The 26,090-nt window shown below is 36.7% G+C and overlaps 2 protein-coding genes and 1 non-coding gene across 3 annotated transcripts in view; 2 read left to right on the plus strand and 1 right to left on the minus strand.

The window, feature by feature from the left end:
* Positions 1-360: 360 nt before the first annotated feature.
* On the plus strand, positions 361-6,637 carry LOC115623951 (serine proteinase stubble). The gene is made up of 6 exons (XM_030518515.1): positions 361-388; positions 2,048-2,143; positions 2,211-3,618; positions 5,616-5,726; positions 5,787-6,099; positions 6,260-6,637. The coding sequence occupies exons 1-6, from the start codon at positions 361-363 to the stop codon at positions 6,416-6,418; spliced, it is 2,115 nt and encodes a 704-aa protein (XP_030374375.1). The 3' UTR covers positions 6,419-6,637.
* A 7,568-nt stretch (positions 6,638-14,205) lies between these two features.
* Positions 14,206-26,090, plus strand: part of LOC115624144 (nicotinamidase) — a 51,117-nt gene continuing 39,232 nt past the window's right edge. Inside the window, exon 1 of the mRNA XM_030518741.1 lies at positions 14,206-14,449. The gene's annotated coding sequence lies outside the window, so the exon portion shown is untranslated. The remainder of the gene's footprint in view (positions 14,450-26,090) is intronic.
* On the minus strand, positions 15,507-15,579 carry Trnav-cac. Its single transcript has one exon. It is a non-coding gene; the product is annotated as a tRNA-Val (tRNA).

Consider the following 26,090-nt stretch of genomic DNA (forward strand, 5'->3'; position numbering starts at 1 on the left):
AAGTGAAATCTTAAGCTGCGACCTTGAGCGGCAGGCACGCTGGAAGGCGGGCAAGAATATGCAGATGAGTTGCGAGCTTAAAGAAAGCCAGTCATTAAGACGCAGCAGCGACTTAAAGCCGAAATCAAAGCAATATTATGTCACCAGCCAGCCAGCCGGTCATCCAGCCAGAGCGTGCAATCTTGTGGAGCAAACAAATAAACATTAAACGCTTCAGTTGTAAAAATTGGCGGATACGCCAGCCCGACATACTTTCTCGTTCGTTTTGGAGTTACACAGAGTGCGCAAGAGCTGAAGCGGGTGGTGTGAGACAGTTGTGGAGAGAGGGAGAGGGAGAGGGGGAGAGAGGGAGCGGGGTATATGCACATACGCGAAGTAACGCAGTCGGGTGCGTAATGGCCAATTTGTAGCATGACGTGAATAGATTACCCAACCGGGGGCAACGCTTTGCATAAGTCATAAGAGTAGTAGCTGGAAATTGTTAGTTGTTGGTCGCTGCTCGTAGTGAGTTGGTTAGCTAAGGTCAGTTAACAGTTGGGCCATGACATGAGCAAAGTAAGGGCATTCACACTGTATTTAAACGTAATTGCATAAAACAAGAAATGGAAATGTCTAAAAAAAATTCATTTTAAATATTTTAAAAATTAGGAAAATTAATCAACAAATTTTATTGCAAGTATAACTAAGGGAACACTCTTATCTATTTTCTTCTGATTCAAAGCAAAATTGTTTTACTTCCACTGTTTTTAATTAATTTTTTCCACCATTTCACCCCATTTGTGGGTTGAATTTTGCAAGAAACTATCTTGCATTGGGAAATTGCAATAGCATCACGTCGTATCAACCTGACATCGTTCCTTATCGATGGTCATTGGATAAGTGAAATGTTCATCACCACCAGCACCTGACTAAAAAAAAGAAGCACTTCCTTATTGTCTCTTCTTTATATGTAGCTCATGAATAATAAGTTCCAACACATTTAATCAAGTAAACTTCATATAGTATTTTAAGAAAATGTTGTTTAGCCCAATACACCATATATTGTCATCAAATCTTGCTTAAGACTAAAGCTTTTTGTTTTTTGAAGCACACCCGTATTTCTTTATATGAACCTCATTGGTTTGAGACTTCAACACAGTTAATGAAGGAAATTGCAGATATGTAGTATTTAGAGGAAAAGTTTTGTACCACAAAACTCGATCGATAATGGTCTTTAAATCCAGCTTAAGACTAAAGTTTGTTATTTTCGCAGCTTCTCGTTAATCTCGTATTTGCGGTTTGAATTTCGGTGACTTTGAAGGCGTAATTCAACATAAAAATAGAATTTAAATGATTTTTAAAAGCAACTTTTTCTCGATAAGTCAGGTTAATCGAGGTTTTTCCATTAAAATATTTCTGAAATTCAAAGACAAACCAATTTCGGTCTAATTTATATACTATTATTATGCTTATAAGAATATGTATATGTTTTCTTTAGTCAGGGCGTTGGGAAAGTTCTAGTAGAGAACTTGAATTTTTCATAAATTTAACTTCTTTTATAAAATAAAGGTGACTCACCTAGACTAGATATGTTTTACTTTAATATTATCTGAAATGGAAAGGATGAAGTAAATTACTAAAAAATAATAATAAATACATATAATATTGTGACTAACATTATTGTGTAAAAAAAAAACTTTTTATACAAAAAAAAAAACACAATTTTAATCAACATTGAATATTTTCTTCAAATATGAAATCATTATTTGAAAAAACATGTAATTTATTTATTTTTCTTAAATATTAATTTAAAATTTGTTCCCTTAAAATTTTGGATTAAAAGCTATTTATTTATTTTATTTTGTTCCTTATTTTTAATTAAAGCAAAAAAAAAATGTAAAGACGCCATTCCGCTTTATATTTTGGGGTTTATAAAATATTTTCATTTTCATAATTTTCTGATTGTAAAATCATCTTAAAAATATTTTTCGGTTATTCCTTTGTTTAAAGTTACACCCAAACCTAATTATACAAATTTCATTGTTTTTTTTTTTTTGCCAATTTTTAGCGCTTAGCGGCTGCGCCCTGATGCTACAGACCCAAGCCGCTGCTTATGATGAGGACTACGGAGATTATGATGAGCCGCGTCATCTGAGAAACGATGGTAAGTGGCTGCTGCAGAAGCTTGTGTTTAATTAACGTGACATTCATAACTTTAACTTTTAAGGCAGCGTCTTTCTTTCAGCCGCATTTGCATGACGCCCGTCGCATGGGACGTCAACAGCAACTGGGCTCATCGGCCAGCGTGGAGTCGCAGTCGACCAGCAGTTTGTCCGTGGATGATGACGACGATGGCGTCGAAGGCTCCAGCGAGTACTATGATGACAGCGAAGACGAGGGGGATGAGGAGAGTGCCACCAGCGAGAGTGCCAGCGATGAATCGCTGCCACGTCTGCTCTCACAATCCGCCTTCCATCGCATATCCGAGACCCTGGGAGCCCTCAACACAGTCGGCCATATGTTGGTGGACATGACGCGTGGGGGTCAGGACAGCAAGACAGAGAATGGCAGTAGTGCTGAGACGGCCTCGAGCAGCAGCTCGACCAGCTCCACCAGCACGACGGAACGTACGCCCTCCACAGAGGTGATATCGGGCAAAATATTGGACACGAAGAGGACACTTTCTGCGAATAGTTTGCTGCCAGCTGGCAAGCCCGCGAATCTGAGTGCCATTCAGGTGGCTACGAAGCGCATTGGACAGGAGGAGCCGCTGCAGAAGCCCATGTTTGTGGAGAACAAGGAGTTGAAGCAAAAGCGCAAGAAGAAGAAGAACAAGAACAAGCAGAAGATAAAGAAACCCAACGAACAGACAGAGGTGATTACAGCAACTCAGTCGCAGTCGCAGTCTCAACAGAAGATCAAAATTCCCACCACATTGCGCACCACCACCACCACAACAACAACAAGAAGTCCAACCACAAGCACCACACTGCGTCCACTCGATCAGCTGGCCTTGGCGAGCGACGATGCCGGCACGGCCAAGGATGTGGAGAATTATTGCAAAACCCCCAGCGGTCGACCCGGCCGTTGTGAGGATCTCAGCAGCTGTCCGGCTCTGCTGCTAAATCTGAGCAGCCTGCGTGAGTCGCTTTGCTTCAAGAGCCTGTTTGTGCCCGGAGTTTGTTGTCCGCTCAGCGCGGCCGCCACAGCTACAGAGAGCTCCACGCCGTTGACCACACAGCGACCCCTGAAGCTCACCACCAAGCCACCCGTCACATTGGCCACCACTAAGCGACCCACCCTGCGTCCTACAGTGCGACCGACAGCCGGCTTGGTGCTCATACCTCAGGCGAAGCCCTCGACTACGACCACAAGCACCACAACAGAAGCACCACTCGAGCCGGAGGGCTTGGACGATATAGCCAATAACATTGTCGATCCGGAGGAGTGCGGACAACAGGAATACTCTACAGGTCGCATTGTTGGCGGCGTGGAGGCGCCCAACGGCCAGTGGCCCTGGATGGCGGCCATTTTCTTGCACGGACCCAAACGCACGGAGTTTTGGTGTGGTGGCTCCCTCATTGGAACGAAGTACATACTGACGGCGGCGCATTGCACCCGAGATTCCAGGCAGAAACCGTAAGTGTGATGGGCCGAGGCTAAATTACTAATGTTTAATGGCTTTGATTCATGATTCATATTTCAAGTCGATTAATAGCTAGAAAGCAGATTCTTTTCCAAAATGCAATCATGAAAGAAAGCAATCAAATAGAAAATAAAAGACCAAAATCGCGTTCAAATAGGGAGTTCTTATAACTAACACTAAAGTCTTCTATTGAGTATAAATTTTGGTATATCCGAAATGTCGTATGCTATGATCAGACTTTCTTTGAAATGAATGCCCTGAAAAATAAATCTAAAACTGATTTATGGAAGCAGAAAATTGCTTTGTGTACGTCGTTGTTATTCCTTTTTAGTGAAATACCTTGGCCTTTATATTAAACCGGTGAAATGAAACAAAATTATTTTATATTCATATGAGGTTTTTAAAAAAGATATATTTTTAATAAGAAAAGCACAATTTTTCTCTAATGAGGGTTGAAATTTCTTCAAGTTTATTAAAATGAGGAACAATTTTTGAAAATACAGATTTTTCTTTTATTTACTTTAAGCCAAAAGCTTTTTAAAATTGTGCTCTATGAAAACACTTTTTGGTTTTTTAAACTTAAGATTTTTAAAAATAATGTGATTGAGCGTTCCTTATAGTTTAGTTTTTAAGAAAAGTTGATAGAAATACTCTGGAAAAAAATATTCAAAAATATATAATATTAGTTTGAAGCCTAATTATAAATATTTTTAATTCTTTGTGGCGGAGGGAGTGGTTTTGATTTATCCTGCAAGATTTTGTCTTAATTAAGAAATATATACCAAATCCAAATACATTTACTCAGAAGATGATATTTCTACTGCAGCCTGACTGATATTTCTCATTAGGGCTGTAAATAAAGTACAAAACATTGATGTTTCGCACTATCGATCTATCGTCAAGTGCCATCGATTGTACTTCGATACATCGCAACGAAACATCGATTCATCGATAATTTTCATTCTCATACAAATTTTTAAAGGCACAGTTGTTAAGAAAAGTATTTTCAATATTACTGCATAACAAAACACGAGTAATACAATAAACAATGAATATTTATTCATGTAATTCTTATTGATATTATTTAGTTATTAACTATTGCTTTGAAGTTATTCTGCAATGAAACAATTTATCCATTTCATTTGGTATACATATGTACATAAATTTATCACAATAAACGCAATATTTAATGGTGGGATATACAAATATCTATGAGGGTTAAAGTAATCATAGCCTTTGCACAATAAACAATGAATATTTATTCATGTAATTCTTATTGATATTATTTAGTTATTAACTATTGCTTTGAAGTTATTCTGCAATGAAACAATTTATCCATTTCATTTGGTATACATATGTACATAAATTTATCACAATAAACGCAATATTTAATGGTGGGATATACAAATATCTATAAGGGTTAAAGTAATCATAGCCTTTGCATTTTTTTAAATTAATTAAAGCTTTTACTTTGGAATTACTTACGTTTATTATTTTATATGTTTTTGGTAATGGTGTCAAATTTATGTTTAAATTAGACTGTTGCTTCTTCCACTAAATTCCGTTTTCTTTCGAATTCCATAAATAATATAGATGTTACGCTTTCGATGTTTTTGTCTAAACATCGTTGATTGTCGATGTATCGCTTTAAAAAAAACATCGGAAAAATCCAGTATTCATTATCAAAACATCTACGATGTCAAAAAAATCGATGTTTTTTTTTTACAACCCTAGTGCCTATAGAACGATGTGTAGTAGTTGTGATTCGATTCTGAGCTCTCACTTACTTTTGTTGTTGTTGGTACAAATTAAAATATTGCTTTTCTTGTAAAACTCAAACTTTGACATGATACATTTGATTGATTGATTATTGGAAACATTGTTGCACATACTTGTACATATGTATGTATCTGCAGCTTTCAGACTGCAAATAAAACTAATTCTTTCTCAAATTCCCAAATTTTTGATAACTTAACTTTTCTCTTTACAGCTTTGCTGCTCGCCAGTTTACGGTGCGTTTGGGAGACATCGATCTTTCCACAGATGCGGAGCCCTCCGCGCCGGTTACTTTTGCCGTCAAGGAGGTGCGCACACATGAGCGGTAAATACATTCATCTGTCATATCTGTGCTAGTTAGTTATCATATTGTAACTGTTTCTAGATTTTCACGCATTGGCTTCTACAATGACATCGCGATTCTTGTGCTGGACAAGCCAGTGCGCAAGTCCAAATACGTGATACCGGTTTGTCTGCCGCGTGGTGCCCGTATGCCGCCCAAGGAGCGTCTGCCCGGACGCCGAGCCACCGTTGTCGGCTGGGGCACCACCTATTACGGCGGCAAGGAGTCGACGAGTCAGCGGCAGGCCGAGCTGCCCATTTGGCGCAATGAGGATTGCGATCGCAGCTACTTCCAGCCCATCAATGAGAACTTCATTTGTGCAGGCTACTCGGATGGCGGTGTAGATGCGTGTCAGGTAAGATTATTTCTCCTTAAAGTAATCCTTTCACACAAGTATTATTAAGATGATAGCGAGCCAAATATATTTGTGTTAGAAGGAACTTGCCAGGCGCCAATTGAATTATTTAAGATTTTTAAAATTTCAAACATTTCTGAAACTCCTTATTTAATTACAGGGTGACTCCGGCGGTCCACTTATGATGCGTTACGACTCCCATTGGGTGCAGCTGGGTGTCGTATCGTTCGGCAATAAGTGTGGCGAGCCCGGCTATCCCGGCGTTTACACGCGTGTCACGGAATATTTGGACTGGATACGGGATCATACGAGGGATTGAGGTCGCACTGTTGGCTTGGGTTAGTTTTAACTGTTGCTAGGTTTATGTACTCGCTAGTCTATATACGATTAATATTTAAAAGTTGTAGGCAGCGCTCCTTTCTTACCTGACACTCCATGTTGAATACTACTTCAATTCTTTCTCTTTCTATATATATATGTCCGTATTTATTAATCCCCGAAAGACGTTGCAATCAAATTGTTTACCATATTAGTTTGTATGCGCTTTGTTATTTAAATTATTTAATACGTAAAATAAATGAACATTTATATTAACTAAAGGTTGCGATTGGCGTTTCTCTTCAAAAAAAAGGTAAAATAAATCAATTTTATTTTATAAAAATAAATCAATGTTATGCACAAAATGAATAAATAATTTTTATTATAAAAAAAAACTAAAAAAGTACCCATTGTTTGTACTTGACTTTTAAATAATTAGTTTTCACAAAAATGATGATAGTTCATAAACTTTATTTTATTTATGACTACACTTCAGATATACTATATATGGTAATATGTGATAAGTAAGGGCAGTTAATTCCACATGGAAGGATTACTCTCCATACACCCAGGAGAAGCACTTGCTGAATCATACGATCAGAAAGGATTGAAGGCATTACAACCAGAAACACCCATAAAGTAGATTTATTTCCTGCTGGCAATTCACAAATATAATTTAAAGTTGAAAAATTCAATAATTGCAGTAACACCTTTATTATTTCTAAAATGTCCCTTACTGTGGCGTGACTATTATCTAGTCTTGCTATGAATTGCAATTTCACGTTTATATCGATTGTAGCATAACACGAATTTAGCATGCAAATAAATAAAAGGGGCTATAAAAAAATTGAAATTTACACGTACTTCAATGATAATAATAATGCTTTATTGGAGGCAGGTGTTGAGTGCTTGAATTATAAAATCAAACAATCTCACTTATCACTTAAATTTCATGGGGAAGTTCCTATAAAAAATAATTACGATCCTTAAGGACAAAGAAAATGCGAAAGCAATGAAATTCAAATACGAATGACACCGACATATATTATTTCTTTACAATATATACGCAATATAAGTTTCACTCAAATTAAATTCAAAGTCAAATTTAACTCAATTTGTTATTAGTTTTCAGTTTTTAAGCACGTTTTCAAACAATCCTCCTTAGAATAAAACTCATTCGAGTTTGCACCACATCCACATCCTTTAATGATCCAGCTTACGCAGTTATTTGTTCGCATAATATACGACCACATGAACTTAAACAAGCTCGTACATAAACCACCAATCTTGCCATGCTGCATTGGAGGCGCTTTACATTTTTCTTTTAAAATGGAAATGTTAAATTTATTATTACCATTGCAAAGTGGTGGAAAACTATTGGTAACATCGATTATGTACGAGAACAAGTTGTCTTTCATATATTGTTAAGTTAGTTTTAAACTACGGAATACTAACTTTAAAAAAATCATTGATAACATAATAAGTTTTGTTAGTTAATATTATTAAAAAAAATGTAAAAACCCTTTGAACTATAAGACCAAAAAATATTCGGTTCACTCCACACATTCTAAAATTCTAAATTTGATCATGATCATTAAAGAAATGCAGTAAAATTCAAAACAGGTGACACCGATTATAAATATTATTTCTTTGCAATATCTGAATAACATTCTTGTACACAAAATAAATTGATCATGCCCAGACAAGCAGAAATCCAATTTATCTAAATTTTCCATTAGTTTTTCACATGTAAAGATTTTGTCAACCTTCTATAAAAGCTACGTACGATCCATCTCTCCCATCGAAATACCAAGCAATGCAACTAAAGCACAGAAAGCAACAACGTACTTCATTTCTTCTGCAGTGTCTGAATAAGAATGTTCTTAAAAGTCTAGCCATTTTAGACTTTTATCAAGATTTGCCTTGAAAGGCAATTTCACGTTTGTTTTGACTAAAACAACAAATTAACTATCCATAGTAGGAAAATATTTGAATTTCATGGATCATATCATATCAACCATTAAAAATTAGTTAATAATAAATTAGTACTTAGAATAATTAAATTAAATTAAATTAATTAAATTAAGAAAACAGAAATATTTTTACAAATTAGATTAGACATTATGTTACAAAAAGAATTCAAAATATATTTAAAGATTTCCTAAAATGAGTGTATCTTGAAAGTGGAAACGTAATTACCGGTACTTACTACTATGTGGAATTTGTTGAAAATCAATACAAACATAAGTACCAATGCACGCATGTTAATATAAGCAGATAATAATCTTATGTTATCTACAAGTTATCTGTCACTGTTGCATACGAATGTAAGCATAAAGAATATGTATAGCAAAAGTGTCAGTCTCCAATAAAACTCTAAAGCGAACAGACGCACGGCGGTCCGCGACTATTGTCTTTTACTTTACTCCTACTGAGCCCTTCCCTTTTCAGCGAATATATAATCTATTCAATAGGTTATGGGCCCAGGGCATATAGGCTCATAGGAGAAGTTCAAAGTATTGTGAAATAGTAATCGTTTGGTGACTCAAGAAATATAACATTTAAAAAATGAGTGCGCTATATCAAATAGACAAATTGGAAGAGCATAACTATGACTCATGGAGCATACAGATGCGATCTGTCTTAGTGCACGCGGAATTGTGGAGTGTGGCATCAGGTGCTGAACCTAGTAATACTGAGAGTTCAAGGCCAAAAGATGAAAAGGCATTAGCAATTATAACGCTAAGTGTAAAAGCTTCACAATTGGGCTTCATTAAAAATTGCAACACTTCGTACGAGGCATGGAAAAAGTTAAAGGACGTTCATCAGCCGAGTGGACCTGTACGGAAAGTGTCGCTGTACAAGAAATTGCTAGGCAAACGCATGTTTCAAGGCCAAAGCATTTCAAGTTACATACACGAATTTAACGAAATTCTGGATGGTTTGTGTACAGTTGGCATCGAATTAAATGATGAGTTAAAAACAATCGTGTTGTTGTCAAGCTTGCCCGAACCATACGAAAATTTTGTCGTCGCCATTGAGACGCGTGACAATTTACCGTCATTTGATGTGTTATGTATCAAGCTGATGGAAGAGGGAGAGCGCAGAGGCAATGCAGATGGAGAGAGCGAGAATGCAAGAGCATTTATAGCTACGCAGCAGATCGTCGCGCATTCCAAAGCGAATTCAAAAAGGAATTCAAAAATCGTCGTTTGCTACAACTGCGGCGAAAAAGGGCACTACAAGGCACAGTGCAAGCGTGAGAAAATTCGCGGTGAAGGGAAAAAGCAATCGACAAAGAAAGAGATGGAAAAGCAGAGCAGCTTGTTAAATGCGTTGGACGTTGGAAAGATAGAGAACAACATGTGGTGTCTGGACAGCGGAGCAACAAGCCATATGTGTTGCGATAAGACGTTATTTTCAAAATTTATTGCGCACACTGAAATGATCGGTTTAGCTGACGCTGGTTTCCTGAAGGCCGAAGGCAGAGGAGAGGTGAAGTTACAGACAGAACTTTGTACCTTGGTGTTGTCAGATGTACTGTATGTACCGAAAATGAATGGCAACTTTATGTCCGTCAGCCGGTCAGTGCAAAAGAACAATGTTATACATTTTGGGCCACATTTTGCTAAAGTTATACAAAACGGCGAGTGTATACTGAAAGCGAATAAAGTTGGGAACCTTTATATGTTTCAAGGCAAACAAAATAGGTGTTATTCCGCAACTGAATCAGATGGTACATTGTGGCATAAGCGTTATGGCCATTTAAATTTTACCAGTCTGAAGGAAGTGATCAGCAAAGAGCTAGTGCGTGGTATTGGAAAGGTTGTTTTCCCAGACAACTTGAATTGCAAAACGTGTATGCTAAGCAAAATACATGTACAGCCATTCCCAAAGGTAAGCACTAACCGTGCCGAAGAGCTGTTGGAACTGGTTCATGCTGATGTATGCGGCCCATTCGACACGAAGTCACTTGCTGGATCCAAATACTTTCTGACCTTCATCGATGACAAGTCCAGGCGTATATTTGTTTATTTTTTGCGGAAGAAAGATGAAGTGTTCAGTAAGTTCGTCGAATTTAAAAACTTGGTTGAACGGCAAACAGATAAAAAGCTCAAATGTATTCGAACCGACAATGGAGGCGAGTTTGTCAACACAACATTCAACGGTTTCCTGAAACACCATGGTATTGCAAGGCAATTGACCGTGGCTTATACTCCGCAGCAGAACGGCGTGGCGGAAAGAGCAAACCGGACATTAACGGAGATGTCCAGATGCTTATTGGTGCAGTCGGGCCTAGGCGAGTCTTTGTGGGCCGAAGCAGTCAACACAGCAGTATACATAAGAAACAGATCACCTACCAGTGCACTGAACAACCTGACTCCAATGGAAGCGTGGACAGGTAAGAAACCCTGTGTTAGCCATCTAAAAGTTTTTGGTTCCATTGCAGTTGCACTTGCAAAGGGTCCCCGTAAAGGCAAATTCAAACCCAAAGGGCATGAGTACCGTATGGTTGGGTATTCGGTAGCAGCCAAAGGCTATCGGTTATACGACCCAGAGACGAGGACGATTGTCGAAAAACGAGACATTCTATTTGATGAGCGTTGTGGTGGTCATACCAATGAAGATACCGTTACGGTAGATTTTCCTGCATGCGAGGTTCAAGAGCATGTCACTCACACGGATGGTGACAGAAGCATCGACGACGATGACAGTGAGCACAGTTCTGACGACAGCAGCTCCAACGCATATGAGAGTGCAGTCGAAAAAGAAGACTCTGACGAGGATACTGTGAAGATTGGGCCAGGCCGGCCTAAAATTGTTCGAAATGGTAAACCTGGTCGTCCAAGAAAGCAATACAATGTGCTTGGAGCATTGGTTGCTAGTGACGTAATGGTTCCGACATCCTATGATCAGGCCGTTGGTAGCACACATGCAGTATTCTGGCAAGAGGCGATGCAAAAGGAATATCAGGCACTACAATCAAACGAAACCTGGCAGATGGCTGATTTACCAAAAGATCAGCGAGCAGTTGGTTGCAAGTGGGTATACAGCCTGAAACGTGACTCTGATGGAAAAGTCGAACGTTTCAAGGCACGACTCGTTGCTAAAGGGTGCTCCCAGAAGTATGGCGTGAACTATGTAGAGACGTTCTCACCCGTTTGCAGATTGGAAACCGTGCGGTTTATTTTGGCGTTAGCAGCGGAATTGAAGCTGTACCTTCACCAGATAGATGTGTGTACCGCCTATTTGAATAGCGACCTGCATGAAACTGTTTATATGAAGCAGCCACAGGGATACACAGATCCCAATAATCCAAGTAAGGCTTTATTGCTTAAAAAGGCAATATATGGATTGAAGCAGTCGGGGCGCGAGTGGAACTCCAAGCTCGATTGTGTACTACAAGGCATAGATTTTGTAGCATGTGAAAATGAACCGTGTCTTTACAAAAGGAACGGAAGAGGTGACTTATCATTAATCCTTGTTTATGTTGATGATATAATTATAGCATGCCGATCAAAAGAGGACTTGGCCAACATCAAGTCAGCCATTACAACATCGTTTGAATGTGTTGACAAGGGAGAGCTGCATTTGTTCCTTGGCATGGAAGTGCAGCGCGACGGTGAGCTTGGCGAAATTTCGCTAAGCAATTCGCAATACATCAAAGACATATTGCGTGAACATGGATGCGAGACCTGTAGACCTACAGCGACCCCACTGGATGCTGGTTTCCAAGTGATATGTACCAGCGAGCATTGTCAAAAGGTTGACATTGCATCCTACCAGTCTTCAATTGGCGAGTTAATGTGGCTGGCGCTTACAACAAGGCCAGACATATTGCATTCCGTTGCCAAGTTAGCTCAACGGAATCAAGATCCGCATGCAGAGCACCTAGTGGGTGTAAAACATGTGCTTCGATACCTGGCGTCAACTGTGGACCTGAAGTTGCACTACAAAGAGTGTGGACAACCCCTTACCGGCTATGTGGATGCAGACTGGGGTGGCGACCGCATCGATCGCAAGTCGTATACTGGCTATGTATACTACTTGGCTGGAGGACCCATATCCTGGCGATCTGAAAAGCAACGCAGCGTGGCACTTAGCAGCACGGAGGCGGAGTATATGGCTCTTTCAACTGCGTGTAAGGAGGCCATATACCTACGGCGTCTTATAGTGGAGGTTGGCTGCGGTGACTCGAGTACTCCAACTATTCTTCATGGCGATAATTTAAGTGCTCAACAATTAGCTAAGAATCCTGTACACCATGAAAGAACAAAGCATATTGATATTAGATATCATTTTGCAAGACAGGTTGTAAACGAAGAACAAATTGTTTTACAGTATACATCAACCAATGAAATGATAGCTGATATTTTAACGAAAAATCTCCCTAAAGCGAAGCATGTTCATTTTACAAAGCTGTTAAATTTGATTTGAAAATTTTTGTAAAACATGTTTGCATTGAGGAAGGGTGTTGAAAATCAATACAAACATAAGTACCAATGCACGCATGTTAATATAAGCAGATAATAATCTTATGTTATCTACAAGTTATCTGTCACTGTTGCATACGAATGTAAGCATAAAGAATATGTATAGCAAAAGTGTCAGTCTCCAATAAAACTCTAAAGCGAACAGACGCACGGCGGTCCGCGACTATTGTCTTTTACTTTACTCCTACTGAGCCCTTCCCTTTTCAGCGAATATATAATCTATTCAATAGAATTATTGGATAGTTTTAATTATAAAATCAAGGTAAAACGATTATTATTCGTTAATCGTAAATTAAATTAAATTTTATCAGCATCATGAATCGGGCCTCCTCACACCTTATCTCATATCTCTAGTTATCCTAGTCTCTAGTTATCATATCTCTAGTTATCCATAGTTATCCTTTAAGGACTTTTACATGTTCCGAAATTAATATATGACTAAAAGGACGGCGGTTTTGCTAGAATCAGCATATGATCCGAAAAGGGGGCTAGGTTGAAGAATACAAGAGGAATTTGACAACAACAAAAATTGTATTTTATTTCTTCAATGAGCTTTATAATTTGTAATGACTAAAACGCATATTGATTTTACTCTCAACTCTGTTAAATTTACTATCGTTCTGAATACCAGGGTCCAATGCTCGTGCTCTTTGGTGAATTTTAACAATTAGTTTTAAAGGCGATTCACTGGAAAGTTATTTGTTCCAAAGCTCTGAATTTATTGCATATGAGAATTAATACTGAAACTAATTCGTTTTAGTTGTGAAGCATCCATAATGGAAGCAAATATGCTGCTAAAAGCTACTTTAGTTTTATAATAAATATTGATCTCAGTAGTAAACCAAGTGAAAAATCGATAAACAGCTTAATAAGCCATTCAGTCTTATTGCACATACACCACCGTCCATCATATTTTGCCCTGAAAAAATTGTAACAGAATGTTTTAAAATGAAGAAATACAAGTATGTAAATGTTTTACAACATTTTCTGGAAGAAACCCGATGTCAACAAATTAAATGGGCACAATTACGAGTAATTAGCTGCCAATTTAAAATCTTTGATAAATCTTAATGGCTTGCCAATAAAAATTGAAAAACATTCAAGTTCCATCATATAATATCAACGGAAGCCAATACATAAGATAAGCCCCTTCTGGCCACACTACCATGTCTACTACCATGTGCCAACAACAACTTGCTCCTCAAAAACATTTATGGGTTCAGTTCTCGCAAAGCTTTCTCAGCCACAACACGCGATTCTCGTTCTAGCCGGCAACCGGCACGCTTTTCTTTTCCATTCATTACGCAAATCGCTACCAAATCGCGTTGAATTTCGTCACCACAAGCTACCTTAAATCAGTATAAATAATTGTGAATGGTTTCCTACTAAAGATAAAGTTTATTTACTACAGCTATCAGCTATAATTAATTGTAATTTCCTCCCTGATAAGAATTTCTCATCAATTGTGCCGTCCAACATTCCGGCTGTTTTTGTTTATAACAACAATCTGCTCAGTGTGTGTGAGTGTGTATCGCGTGGTAAGTTCAATGTTGCTGTACTTTTGCTCCAAGAGAGCGAGAGAGGGAGAGAGAGCTTTCGTTTTTGAATGCGAGGGATAACTGAATAGTTTCTAGTAATGGAATAAACAGTTGGTCATAAAATATTTATTTATATACTGCTTAAAGATTTGTAAAATACTTTGAAGCCTTTTAAATAAAATCCACATTTACCAAAATTGAATCGCAGGAAATTATATATAGTATAATACTTGTATATTAACAATTTTAGTATAGTGTACTATACAAAAGGCGGAATAAAATTTTCAAAAATATGACAAACATTCCCACGTAGCTTCAGTGAGGCCATTAAAATAAAGGTTCTGGTTTTTTTAAGAAACACTTCTTTTGCAATCAATTTTTCAGCCTTCTTAAAACATATTGTTAGTCTGTGTAGAAGTTGTTCAAAAAAATGGTCATCATTAGTAATAACATTTGCATATCTGCTCTAAAATATTAGAAGTTAATTTTTTTTATACTCGTATACAATTGTTACTTAATTATTTTCTTTTAAATTAATATTTGAAATATATATAATATTTCGTATAAATATCATCTGGTCAGAGTGGAAAAATAAACTTAGGAACATTGGGATTTTAAAGATTTAGATGACAAAATTTCAAAATGAATTGAGATTTTAAAGATAAATACGTTAACATACCTAATTAATCTATTACTTTTAATATAAAAAGTCTTTGATTTAATACTTTTTGATAATTTATATATATACATAAATATTGAAATCCATATTTTTTTCGCATCCATTGAAAAACCCAACAAATTCTTTCAGTGTTAAAAACATTGCTAAACTTTAAGCTTCAAAAAAGCTGGGAAAGCACGCGTTGCAGCTTTTCGTGAAAGCTTTTAGATTGCCTTTTCTCGAAGAATATGGGAAAGCAAAAATCAACATAAAATAAATTATTACAAAAATTTTAAGAAGTTATTGAATGTTACAGCCTTAAAGCATATTGATGACTTAGATACAAACTTAAAAAATAAAGCACTTAAATTAAAAAAAGAAAAAAAGAAGTGCGTCGTCTGTTTCCGCCCGGGTTCGAACCGGGGACCTTGTGCGTGTGAAGCACACGTGATAACCGCTACACTACGGAAACTGTTGAAATCCAATTGGCCCAATGCTTATGTTGGAGTGAGCAACAAGTGGGCAGGCATGATTGGCTTGACTTGGCTGTTGATGTTGAATATTAAATAATTATTTTATGCTGCATAATTATTTTCAGTGTAGTGGGGATCCTACTTATAAATAATAATATTTGAGTTGAACATTTTGGCATCCATCCAATCATAGAAACATCATAATTGTTTTCATATAATCGATTAAAAATTAGGCTTTAATTTCTATTTTGGCTTTTTTATGGGCCAACGGAACTAACAAAAAAACTAAAACATTGTTAAGAAGGCAGCAGAATTATTTAAAGAACTTTTCACTTTATCAAAGAAGATCTTTGAAGACCGCAACAACAAATAAAACGACCAGAGTAAAGATTTACAAACTTGTTTATTTCTTTTTGTCTGCGTATTGATCTTTCAAAAGGTTTTGTTTAAGTTATGTTCAGATAACATATAAATTTTCGCTAATATTTAAAGTTTTACTGCTGAAACTTACAACCATATTTAGAAAACTGTTACATTTTTAATACAAATTAATACTGATATATGAATATCTTGTAATTTTAAACCAAAGAGTAATGGCTTACAACGCCACGGACGATGAAAACATTTCCTAACACGGGCAAACTTAAAGCATTGCAAAAAGATTATTAAGAAATATTATTTCATAAAATTTTGAGCAAGAAACTTTATTCATCGCTCATTTAGGACTAGGTTAAAAAGTAGAATCACTGAAGGCAGAGCTCACACGAGTGTTAAGTATTTGTTTGAATATTTTTCTCTGGAAATTTAATTTTATTTAAATTCCAATACATTCCAATACTCGTACATATGCCAGATTCGGCAATATTACTTAAGGCACGTTCGAGTTATCTGTTACAAACTTTCAAGATTCGATTTTTTAGTATAAACCAATTGAAAATGAATAGATGTGTTACTTACTATAGAGCCAACGAGATGTGGAACGATAAGTGTAATATTAAGAATGGTTATAATTCCAAAGTCAAGAAACACCACTTAAAGGTCGTCTAATTGTACATTTTTAGTCTTTGCCACTGATTAACTTTTATTTTACAGATTTAAAATGGTAAAGTCGTGACAGTCCAATACTTGAAAACATTGCACCCACACTTATTCCCAGCTATTATGAATTATTTTTACCATTTTTGATGAAACATCAGGATATTATGAGGGAGAATTTCTTAAAATATCTCTGCAAACAGAAAATCTATTCTACATGGAGCTAATTTTTACTGATCAGTGCTATGTAGCTATCAGATTAGAATAAGGCACTATAATCTGTCAGCAAATCGTCAAATTGATGTGCCGAGTATGCAGCTATTGATTAAGTTAGCTTCTCATTTCATAGGCTGCTTCTGGCTAAGGCTAAAGATGTTGTACTGAATGCTCAACTGGCCAGCTATTAACCCATTCTGTGTCTTAAATGTACGCCTTCGTCGTCATCTTCATCATCGCCTTCTGTCAATGTCGTTCTGTTCAACTGTTAATTAGCACCCTCACTCATCGATATCTCGTCCCTATGGCCACCCAACTGGCCCACTTTCAATGGTCCAATAAACGCAGAAGGCATGCGAAACATTTCTGCTGAAATGCCTGAAACATGCACACAGATTACCCAGCAATTCTAAAAGGGTCGGGGGTTCGGGGTTGACAAACAGACAACTAGTCCGGACCCGGACGCGGCTACGCTTAGTAACCCATCCATGGCAGCTACCTTTAAATAAATTTTGCGCACCCTGATCCTTGATTAAAATTCCTATTGTCTGCTGTTGGCGTTGCCTGCATAGATTTTCGCCTTGCCAGGCCAATGGCAATGGCATAGTGGGCCAATGGGCCATTGGGCCATCGCCTTCTTCAAATGGGCGCAATTAATATGCAGCACACTAACTGTTCCTAACTGCTCGCACTCGTTATAATTACGCATTTAAATTGGCACAAAGGTTGGAGGAGTGCGCCACGGCTGGAGGACACAAGAAAACTAGAAAGCTGTGAAAACCCAACTCTGACTCTGGCGGCTACACTAAGCGTTGGGGCGTCGACTCGTTTGTTGGCTCTACACGCAAAAAAAAGAGTTTTCTCGATTTTATAAAAAAAAAGCCGAAAATGGCCACAAAATGCGAAATTACTGTGATTCCTATACTAATTAAATAGTAAAATTTTTAAGATTATTTCAAATTAAAGTTGAATACTTATAAATAATAAGAAGAAGATGAAATAAGAAATGTAACTTAAATACATTTTAGTTAGTTAGGCGTTCATACTATCAAACATTTCAACATAATGAATAAGAAGCAATGAATCTAACCCATTATATGTTATAGGAGATATACCAAAAATCAAAGTACCCGGTTTTTTATAAATTTTTGTAGGCCTGGATTCCATGTTTTCCGAAATAGGCGGTCATACTGTCAAACAGTTGGACATGCAGTGAAACCAAACTCATTATTAATAAAAATAAAAAAATAATATAAACGAACTAATTTAATTAAAATCGGTTAGGTAATTTCGGAGATAGGTAGGATTTTATAACTAACCTATATTTAAAATCATAGCAAGGAACAGGAATATGTTGCTGAAACAATAAATAATAAATATCGAATTATATTAGGAATGTCTCTGAAATAATAGCGTATTTAAAACCATTATCCGAACATTAATTGCAAATAGAACGCAAATAGGCCAGTAGTGGAATAAATATCGAATTATGTTACAAATTCAAAACCGGAACTACGAGTATTAATACAATAAATATCGGAGCTGCTACTAGAGCCCTACTAATGAAATAATTCATTTCGTAAGCAGTAAAGATTTTTACTTTATAGAGAATACTTATAATTTTAATAAATTTTTCATATTTTCTTGCATCTTTTCTTTGTGTAAAAAGTGTACTTCTCTTCAAGCATTATGTGTCGTAGGTATGTTGTTTCTCTGAGTGTATAGATGTGCATGTATGTGTGTATATGTGTGTGGCCTATAAATTTGGGTCAATGGGAAAAATGTCAGAATTGAGTAATTACAACATAATTTTCAATTTTGCAGTTTACGTTGTAAATTAATTTGCGGTCAGACATTTGTGCATAGAGCGGACCGCAGAGGCAGTTCAGACATGTCGCTGGATAGGCCAAGAGCTGGCAGAGAGAAGGAGAGAGAAAGAGAGAAAGAGAGACAGAGAGAGAGAGAGAGAGAGGGCGTCTATGGGTGCAAGGGGTGGCTGTGGAGAGTCACAAACAAAACAACAATTATAACAACAATTAGTGGCAGCTGTAGGGTGCTTAATGCTTGGTCATTGTGTCCGTGCATGTGTCTTTGGGGGGTCGTCCTCAACGCCATTGTCGTCGTTGTCGTCGTAGTCGCCGTTTGTTGTGCATAATTAATTTGCAGTTATTTGGCGCGTGTTTTTTCTATGCGGCATATAGAGGGGGTGGGGCTGGGGGCTTGGGGCACAACGCAAAACTGTTTACGATTTTACAGTTGAACGCATTTTAATTGAATGAAATAAAAGACAAGCCAGTGTCAACGACACATGAGCCAGCAAGCTCTTTGGCACAGCTGTGACCAAATCAGCGTATATGTTTTTCTATGTATATACTAACATACAATGTATAAGTATGTGTGTAGTGTTGTGAGTGGTGGGGGTGTGTGCGTGTTATGGCTGACTGCTGGCTGTTCACAGCAAATATCAAACAGTAGCTAAAGCTGCAATAAAAAATTGACCCAAAAATGTGTAACAAATGTTGTGACATATTTTCACAGCCTTCCATTTCCACACACACACACCCACATACCCACCCATACAACTAAAGCCCGCCAATGATCCTGAAAAGCGTAAAAGGAAAACAGCTAGCAAAGGGTGCACTGCAAAGGCTTTCAGGCTATGGCTGCGGGTGTGGGGGAGCGAATGTTGGGTTCTGGACAAAGCGAGTGCTGTAAGCGAAACGCATCGATGTCGCCTATTGGCATATACATACATATGTATGTATATATGTATATACAAGTATATATTTATGTTTGTGTGTGTGAAATCGGTTTTGGGGCAACGGCAACATTTGTTTGTTTGTTTGCTTTTTTTTTCGTAGGGTATATACGTTTTATACGAAAGGAAAATGGCAAAAATCTGTAACTGTAACTGCAACATGGCATGAACTTAATCTGTGTTGCTGCCGCTGCTGTGGGTTTGTTGCTCAATTTGTAGCTACTTTGAGGGCGTCGCGTAACCCAGATATGGCGCATTTTCAATATTGCGCGCCATTCCCTATTTTTCACATCTTTTTCATTTTTTATTTACTCGGCAATAATGAAACGATTGAGGCGTGGTTGTTGGTCGCAATGCCGTAGGAATTTAATTGGAAACAAGTTGAATATAGCCGGACGGGGGGAGAAATACTTTTGTTCTGGCACGTACGATTGGAGCACTCTTCTTATGAAACTTTAACTTCTACAAGTGAACCGAGAACAGAGAGTTTAAGTGTTAGCTTCGGCGCCTGAAAGTATTCTACATTTAAGATGAAAGTAATTGTTAAGTCATTTAACTTCGATCCCACAGTTTGTAATATAATTGGCTTTCGCTTTGGCATATTCATTGTTACCTCTGGAACTTCGAGATGTGCACAATGTACGCTACGAAAGCCTGTAAATCTAAAAAAAAACTACCGCAATACAAATGTAATTCATATAGTTTGGAAGAACCACCTTCATGATTTTATTGTCGAATTAGCGCAACGTATTTATCACATTAATTTAGCAGCAATAAACTTATCTAAAGTTAAAGTGCTTTAGCTTTTGAAGCCCTTGACCACAATAATCAATTCACCAATCTTTAGAAAAGGCCTAGTAAAGTTTGGCATTTTCATAGCCATAAAAAATACTTATGTACAATTATTAAATTTACTTCAGAAAAAGCTACAAGTGTGTATTTTAATTAAACAAAGTTCTAAGCCCATAAACAAGTTCATATTCAAATTTTGCTTCACATTGAAATGTTAATTGGGCACAAAATTGAATACAAGGACACAAAATATGAATATGTATATTAAAATGAATATGTATATTAAAAATAGTTTCAAAAGTTACCTGCATGTTATGCACGTATGTATGTAGTTGTTTGACAGTTCTTTAAAGCCCAACAAAATAAATAAAAAAGAACAGTAACGAGCAGACTCGTTGTATTTACCAACGAAAAATGGAAAATGAAAAAAAAAGAAATGAAAATGAAATAGACTATTTTACAACGATTTTTGTGCCATAAATCAATAAGAGTTAAATATCAAATGTATGAATGTTTTTGATAGAATGCCAATATAATATAATTTGAAAGTTGATTTTTGCTAGAATTTTAGCAAACAATGTCAGCGTGAAAGTAAATGAAAATGTAATTTAGTGCATGTGGAAAGAAGAGCACGAGGTGCGGTCAAGTGGTTCTTTGTTATTAGAACATTTTTTAAGAATCGAGGGATTAGATACTGAATTAACAAGGACAGAGAAAGACACAATTGTTCAACACAAAAATTGTCTACAATTAGTGAGTAAAATTACTTTTGAAAAGAATTTTTAAAATGTAATAAATATAGATAGAAATTAAATATTTTGTATATTTTTGGTAATAAACACAATTTACCACACAAAATTTTCAAATATTCATTTTCAAAAAATAAATATAAAATTTATAAATAATTGTTACGGAATAACTAAAAGCTCATTTAATAAATTAATTAATATAAAATATAATTTAAGATAAAACATAAAAAATTTTAAACCTAGAAGAAATAATATTGTTTTCAAATCGGTTTTATAATTAAGACTTTTCAATGAAACATTTTTAGCAAACAATCGGATAAAGTGGAATTGAAAATTAAATTGAATTTTGTACCTCAACACTTTAACAAATAAAATAATTTGTATAATTTAGGTAATAAATCAATTTTAATCAAATTTAAATTTCAAATGAAAGTACTATAAAATATTTAAATTCAAAAATAATATCAAAAATATGAAAATTGTAGTATTTTAATAAAAAAAACTCCCTTTTGTGCATCACATCGTATTGAAAATCGTGAAAATAGGTTAAATAAAAAAAATAATAATATAATTTAACAGTTGAATGTTGTATTAAATAAAATAAACAACAAAAGGTTTATATTTTATATTATTTATAATAAATTACATTTGAAATCAATTCATACAATTTGTATTCAAATCTAACGATGCAGTCATTTTTTTTATATATTTTTTTTAAACAAGTTGGTTGTTTAAAAGCATTCATCAATGCGAGTAATTCTTAGTATTTCAGTAAAATTGAAGCACTCTTTTCTCTCAGCTACTTCAACATCGATGCAAACCCACTTCGAGCGCAATAAATTTATACCCTTTGGAGCTGGCTTTCAATGCTTTATTGCAATTTTACAAAAAGCTTTATTTGCTTGTGCCTTCCAATATATGCTCATACTATTCATACATATGTATATATGTATGTATATTTGTAGATGCGCTTCTAGCACTTACTGTGCAAGAAATGTTATATTTTTGCAAACATGGCTCTTTAGCTAAGCGCAACAGACAAAGGGCAAGTGCACTTGTTTCTAATGCTTGGGTTTGTTTCCCTTTTCTTTTCTTTTTGTATTTTCAAGGAGTTATCTTGAAAATTTCATTGCCAGCTGCTAGCGTTTTTCTTCTCGATTCAGCTGCGTATTTTCATCTATTGCTACAGTTTGTTGCAAAGCTCTGCAGTGCCTTTTAGCATGTGTTTCATTTTGGTCAACGCACGTTGTTATCTTTGGCCATATAGCTCAGTTTTAGCCAAACAGAAGGCCATGCAACGGACATGCCAAACAGATACGAGTATGCACACCCCGGTCCATATACCCACACCCACACCCACCCATAGATGTACAAACATGTAAACATTGCAAACGTATACCAAGCCTTGCCATAAAGCTCGTTTAAACAATTTTTGTTGATGTTGTTGCGTTATGGGGCCGGACCCGGTCATAGTTTTTTGCCTTTGACTTCTCTTTTTTCCTTTTGTTACTTAGCAATGTTACAAAACCAATAAGTCAAAAGACAAAAAAGGCTTAACGGACTATAAAAAAACAGTAACAACGGCAACAGAAAAGCTAACAACAAGAAAATGGCTCCGGATAAAAGACAGAGAAATCACAACAACGATGACGACAACTACAACAAACATAGAAATTTCTATGTTTGTGCTGCTTGTTTGTGCTGTGATTTCGAAAAAGTCAAGCCAAGATGTATGAGCTGTTCAGGCGTCGTACCAACGGGCCGGACCCATCGACCAACCGACTAACCGACCGACCCATTTGTGCCAAGTGTGTGACAATAAAATGTTTACTGATAACAACAGCAAATGAAGAGTATCAAAGGGCACTGAGAAACATCGAAGCTTAAATGAACTACACTATACACTATATAGGTATTTGGTAAAAAAAATTCAAGCTACTTTTTTAGGCAGCTTCCACAAAATTGTGATAGTTTTGACGTTTTTTCATGATAATTACATCTAGTAATTATAATTCAATAAAGCGCTCTCTTATGTACATATAGAAATCACATCAAATCTTCATCGGCTCAATCGGCACGGTGCAACTATTTAAAATTAAATGTATGTTACAAGTTTGTAGTGGAGATTTTTTTATCCCATGGCACGAGTTCACGAGTGTTATACTGAAGCCATGCAAGAATGCAGTCGACAAGCTGCGTAAATATATATAAAAACTATCAAAATCGTTCAAAATTAATCCAATTGCAATTAAATATGTCCAAATCGACGATTCAAAGCATTTTAATCAAACAATGTGGTCTGCGAAAGATGTGGCTTTGTTCTGCACAAATAAAAATTAAAATAATAACAAAAAATCGCTCAGAATTTCACATTTAAGAGGCTTTTTTGAAAAAAAAAAACATACATTTTAAAACACTTGTCTAAGTGATTCTTGATCTTAAAGAGCGTGCATTGGTCATCCCTCACCAAGTGAATATTTTTAGTGAAATAAGCCCTGTTTGTTTGGATGAGCCATTTCTATAATTGATTATATTTTAAACTGGAAATTCCACATAATTTTTAACATCGATTTGAAGTTAAAACCTTTAAACTATGTCTCTAAATATAATTGTCATTATTTAATGGGTTTCTAAGTTTCTTAGAAATCAATTTTATGTATAAGTTAGCTAATATTTAAATTAATTCTAGTGCAGATTCCGTTTATTATTAATTGATGGCATGAAAAAGCTAGAATAAAGCGGAAATTTGGAAATAGTTATTACGAACTAGAGGACCTTCAAGGAAATTTAGTTGGGAAATATCATGCTAAAGATATTAAACAATATATTGTCCAATCAAGTTCTGTTTCGACAAGCGTGGATCACCCGTTGTGGAATTGCATTCCCCAAGTGCGATTTGAGGGGCCATTTATATAATTGATTATATTTTAAATTAGCAATTCCACACAATTTTTAAAATCGATTAAATGTTAAAACCTTTAAACTATTTTTCAAAATATAATTGTCATCATATAATGGGTTTCTTAGTTTTTTAGAAATCATTTTGAAGTACTATAAGTTAGATAATATTTAAATGAACTCTAGATGGCATTAAATAAGGAACGATTTTCCGTGTTGCTTAAAAGCTCAAATGCAACTCTGTGTGTAGGGTATAGGCATTGTCTGTGCAAGGCCAGCCATAGAAAGGGCCAAGCAATTGAACGTGGCTTACAAAGTGCGAGCGACATACTATACATACTTGTGTCTCTTTGTGTATGTGTGTGCGAGTGTGTGCGTGTGTGCGTGTGTGGGTGGTCGAGTGTCAGCTATTAAAAAAGGTTGTGCGGGCCAAACTAAATGGTAGGCGAAAGCAAAGCCGGCGACTATTATAAATAATAAATGCTGACTGGTCAGCAGGCTGGCTGGCTGGCTGGCTGGCATAAGGCCGTGAGGCCGGCGGCAAAACTTTCGGCACGAAAAACAATTTGCTGGACACGGCAGTTCACTTCCTCATCCACTACTATTTTCCTTTTTTCTTTTTATTATTTTCGTTTTTGCAAAGCTCGCGCGTATTTGGCATTTTGCAGTGGTTGGTCTGGCTGTGGGGCCTTGGCTCATAAATCTCAACTAAAAGTGAAATAAAGCTAAACGTAGCCAGAGCCTAGGCCTAGATGGCAGCACCTGGCTGGCTACGCCTGGGTCTGGGCGGTCTGAGGAAGCTGGCAAATTGATTTGTTGGCTCATTTTGTGTGCCACCTCAAGTTGGCGCGTTGACGCATACCGAGCATTAAGGATACTGGCGGACGGCCGACGGCCCACGGCCCACGGGCAGGATCGTAAATTGTGCGACGTTTTTTGCCGCCTGTTTGTGTCATAAAATATATGAAGTGCTCGACGCCTTGGAAAATGACATTACGATGAAGTTAAGCAGTTGGAGGACAGTTCATCCCTACTTCCTCCCTCCTCCCGGCAAACAACATAAAACAGGCAGCAACATAAAACAATTTACAATTGGTGAGGCCAATAGCACTTTTGTTGGTCCTGATTGATTTGCGCGGCATATGTTTCATGGCCGACACTCAGTTCGAGGTTCCTGTTTGGGGTTCAGGGCTTGGGGGCCGCCTGCTGTGTTCTCGAATTACCCACGGGCGTCAAGTTAAATTAGTTTATGGCCGACAGTGGCTGCCAGAGCGTCCACTTGACGCGCACCACATCGTTTAATGCCTTTAATTTAAATCAATCAATCAATCAATCAAACTGGCCAAACGATTTTTCCGGCTCGTCGCTCACAGATATACGCTATTCATTGTTTAGTTTAAATTTTGGGGCGCCCCGTTTATCTAGCCCATGCCCCCATGCTCCTATGCTTAGTATTCGCATTCGCATTTGTATTATTATTCAGTATCTTCCTCTTTTGTCTTGGCTTAGTTTGAATGATTGGCGTGGCAATGTTGGGTCTTAGGTTTTAGCCATTGGCTCGTTTAATCGGTTTCGTTTCGTTTTGGGATGAGGTGGTTTATTGGTCTGTCTGCCTAGGATTTTGGTTTTGATTTTAAGCTGCTTACTCCCTTCAAGCACGAGCTCAGGCGCCCTGTCTGCTAAGCGCCTTAATTTATGGCCCATTGTCCCCATTGACCAACGCACGAAATGTTGAATTTGGACTTTTTTGTATACTCTGCAGCTATGTGATGCTATGCTTTAAGGATGTGTGGTAAGTGAACATCGAAGAAATTACTTAAATTTGAATGGAAAACAATTTGAAATGATTTCTTAAGGTGTGGTCAAACAGGCAAATGATTTTTCAAGTTATGCTATGTTTAAATAAAATTAACAGCTTTAACAAACTTCTTTGGGACTTGCTGTTCGTAGCATATTTCTAAAATAACCCAAGTGCGTGTGTAAATTATTTGTTTGTGGCTAGAGGAAATGCCAAATTTTGCCGTTTGTTTATTTTGTTTCTTTTGTGATGTGAAAAACTTTG

The sequence above is a fragment of the Scaptodrosophila lebanonensis genome, unplaced genomic scaffold (assembly GCF_003285725.1).
Source record: "Scaptodrosophila lebanonensis strain 11010-0011.00,11010-0021.00 unplaced genomic scaffold, SlebRS2 tig00000053-arrow-pilon, whole genome shotgun sequence".
NCBI classification, from domain to species: Eukaryota; Metazoa; Arthropoda; class Insecta; order Diptera; family Drosophilidae; genus Scaptodrosophila; species Scaptodrosophila lebanonensis.

Bases quoted from the DNA above. Each gene is read 5' to 3' on its own strand.
- LOC115623951 (XM_030518515.1), top strand. From the start codon at position 361: ATGCACATACGCGAAGTAACGCAGTCGG. The intron at 2,144-2,210 runs GTAAGTGGCTGC...CTTTTAAGGCAG, and splicing joins GCGTCATCTGAGAAACGATG to CGTCTTTCTTTCAGCCGCAT. The intron at 6,100-6,259 runs GTAAGATTATTT...ATTTAATTACAG, and splicing joins GCGGTGTAGATGCGTGTCAG to GGTGACTCCGGCGGTCCACT.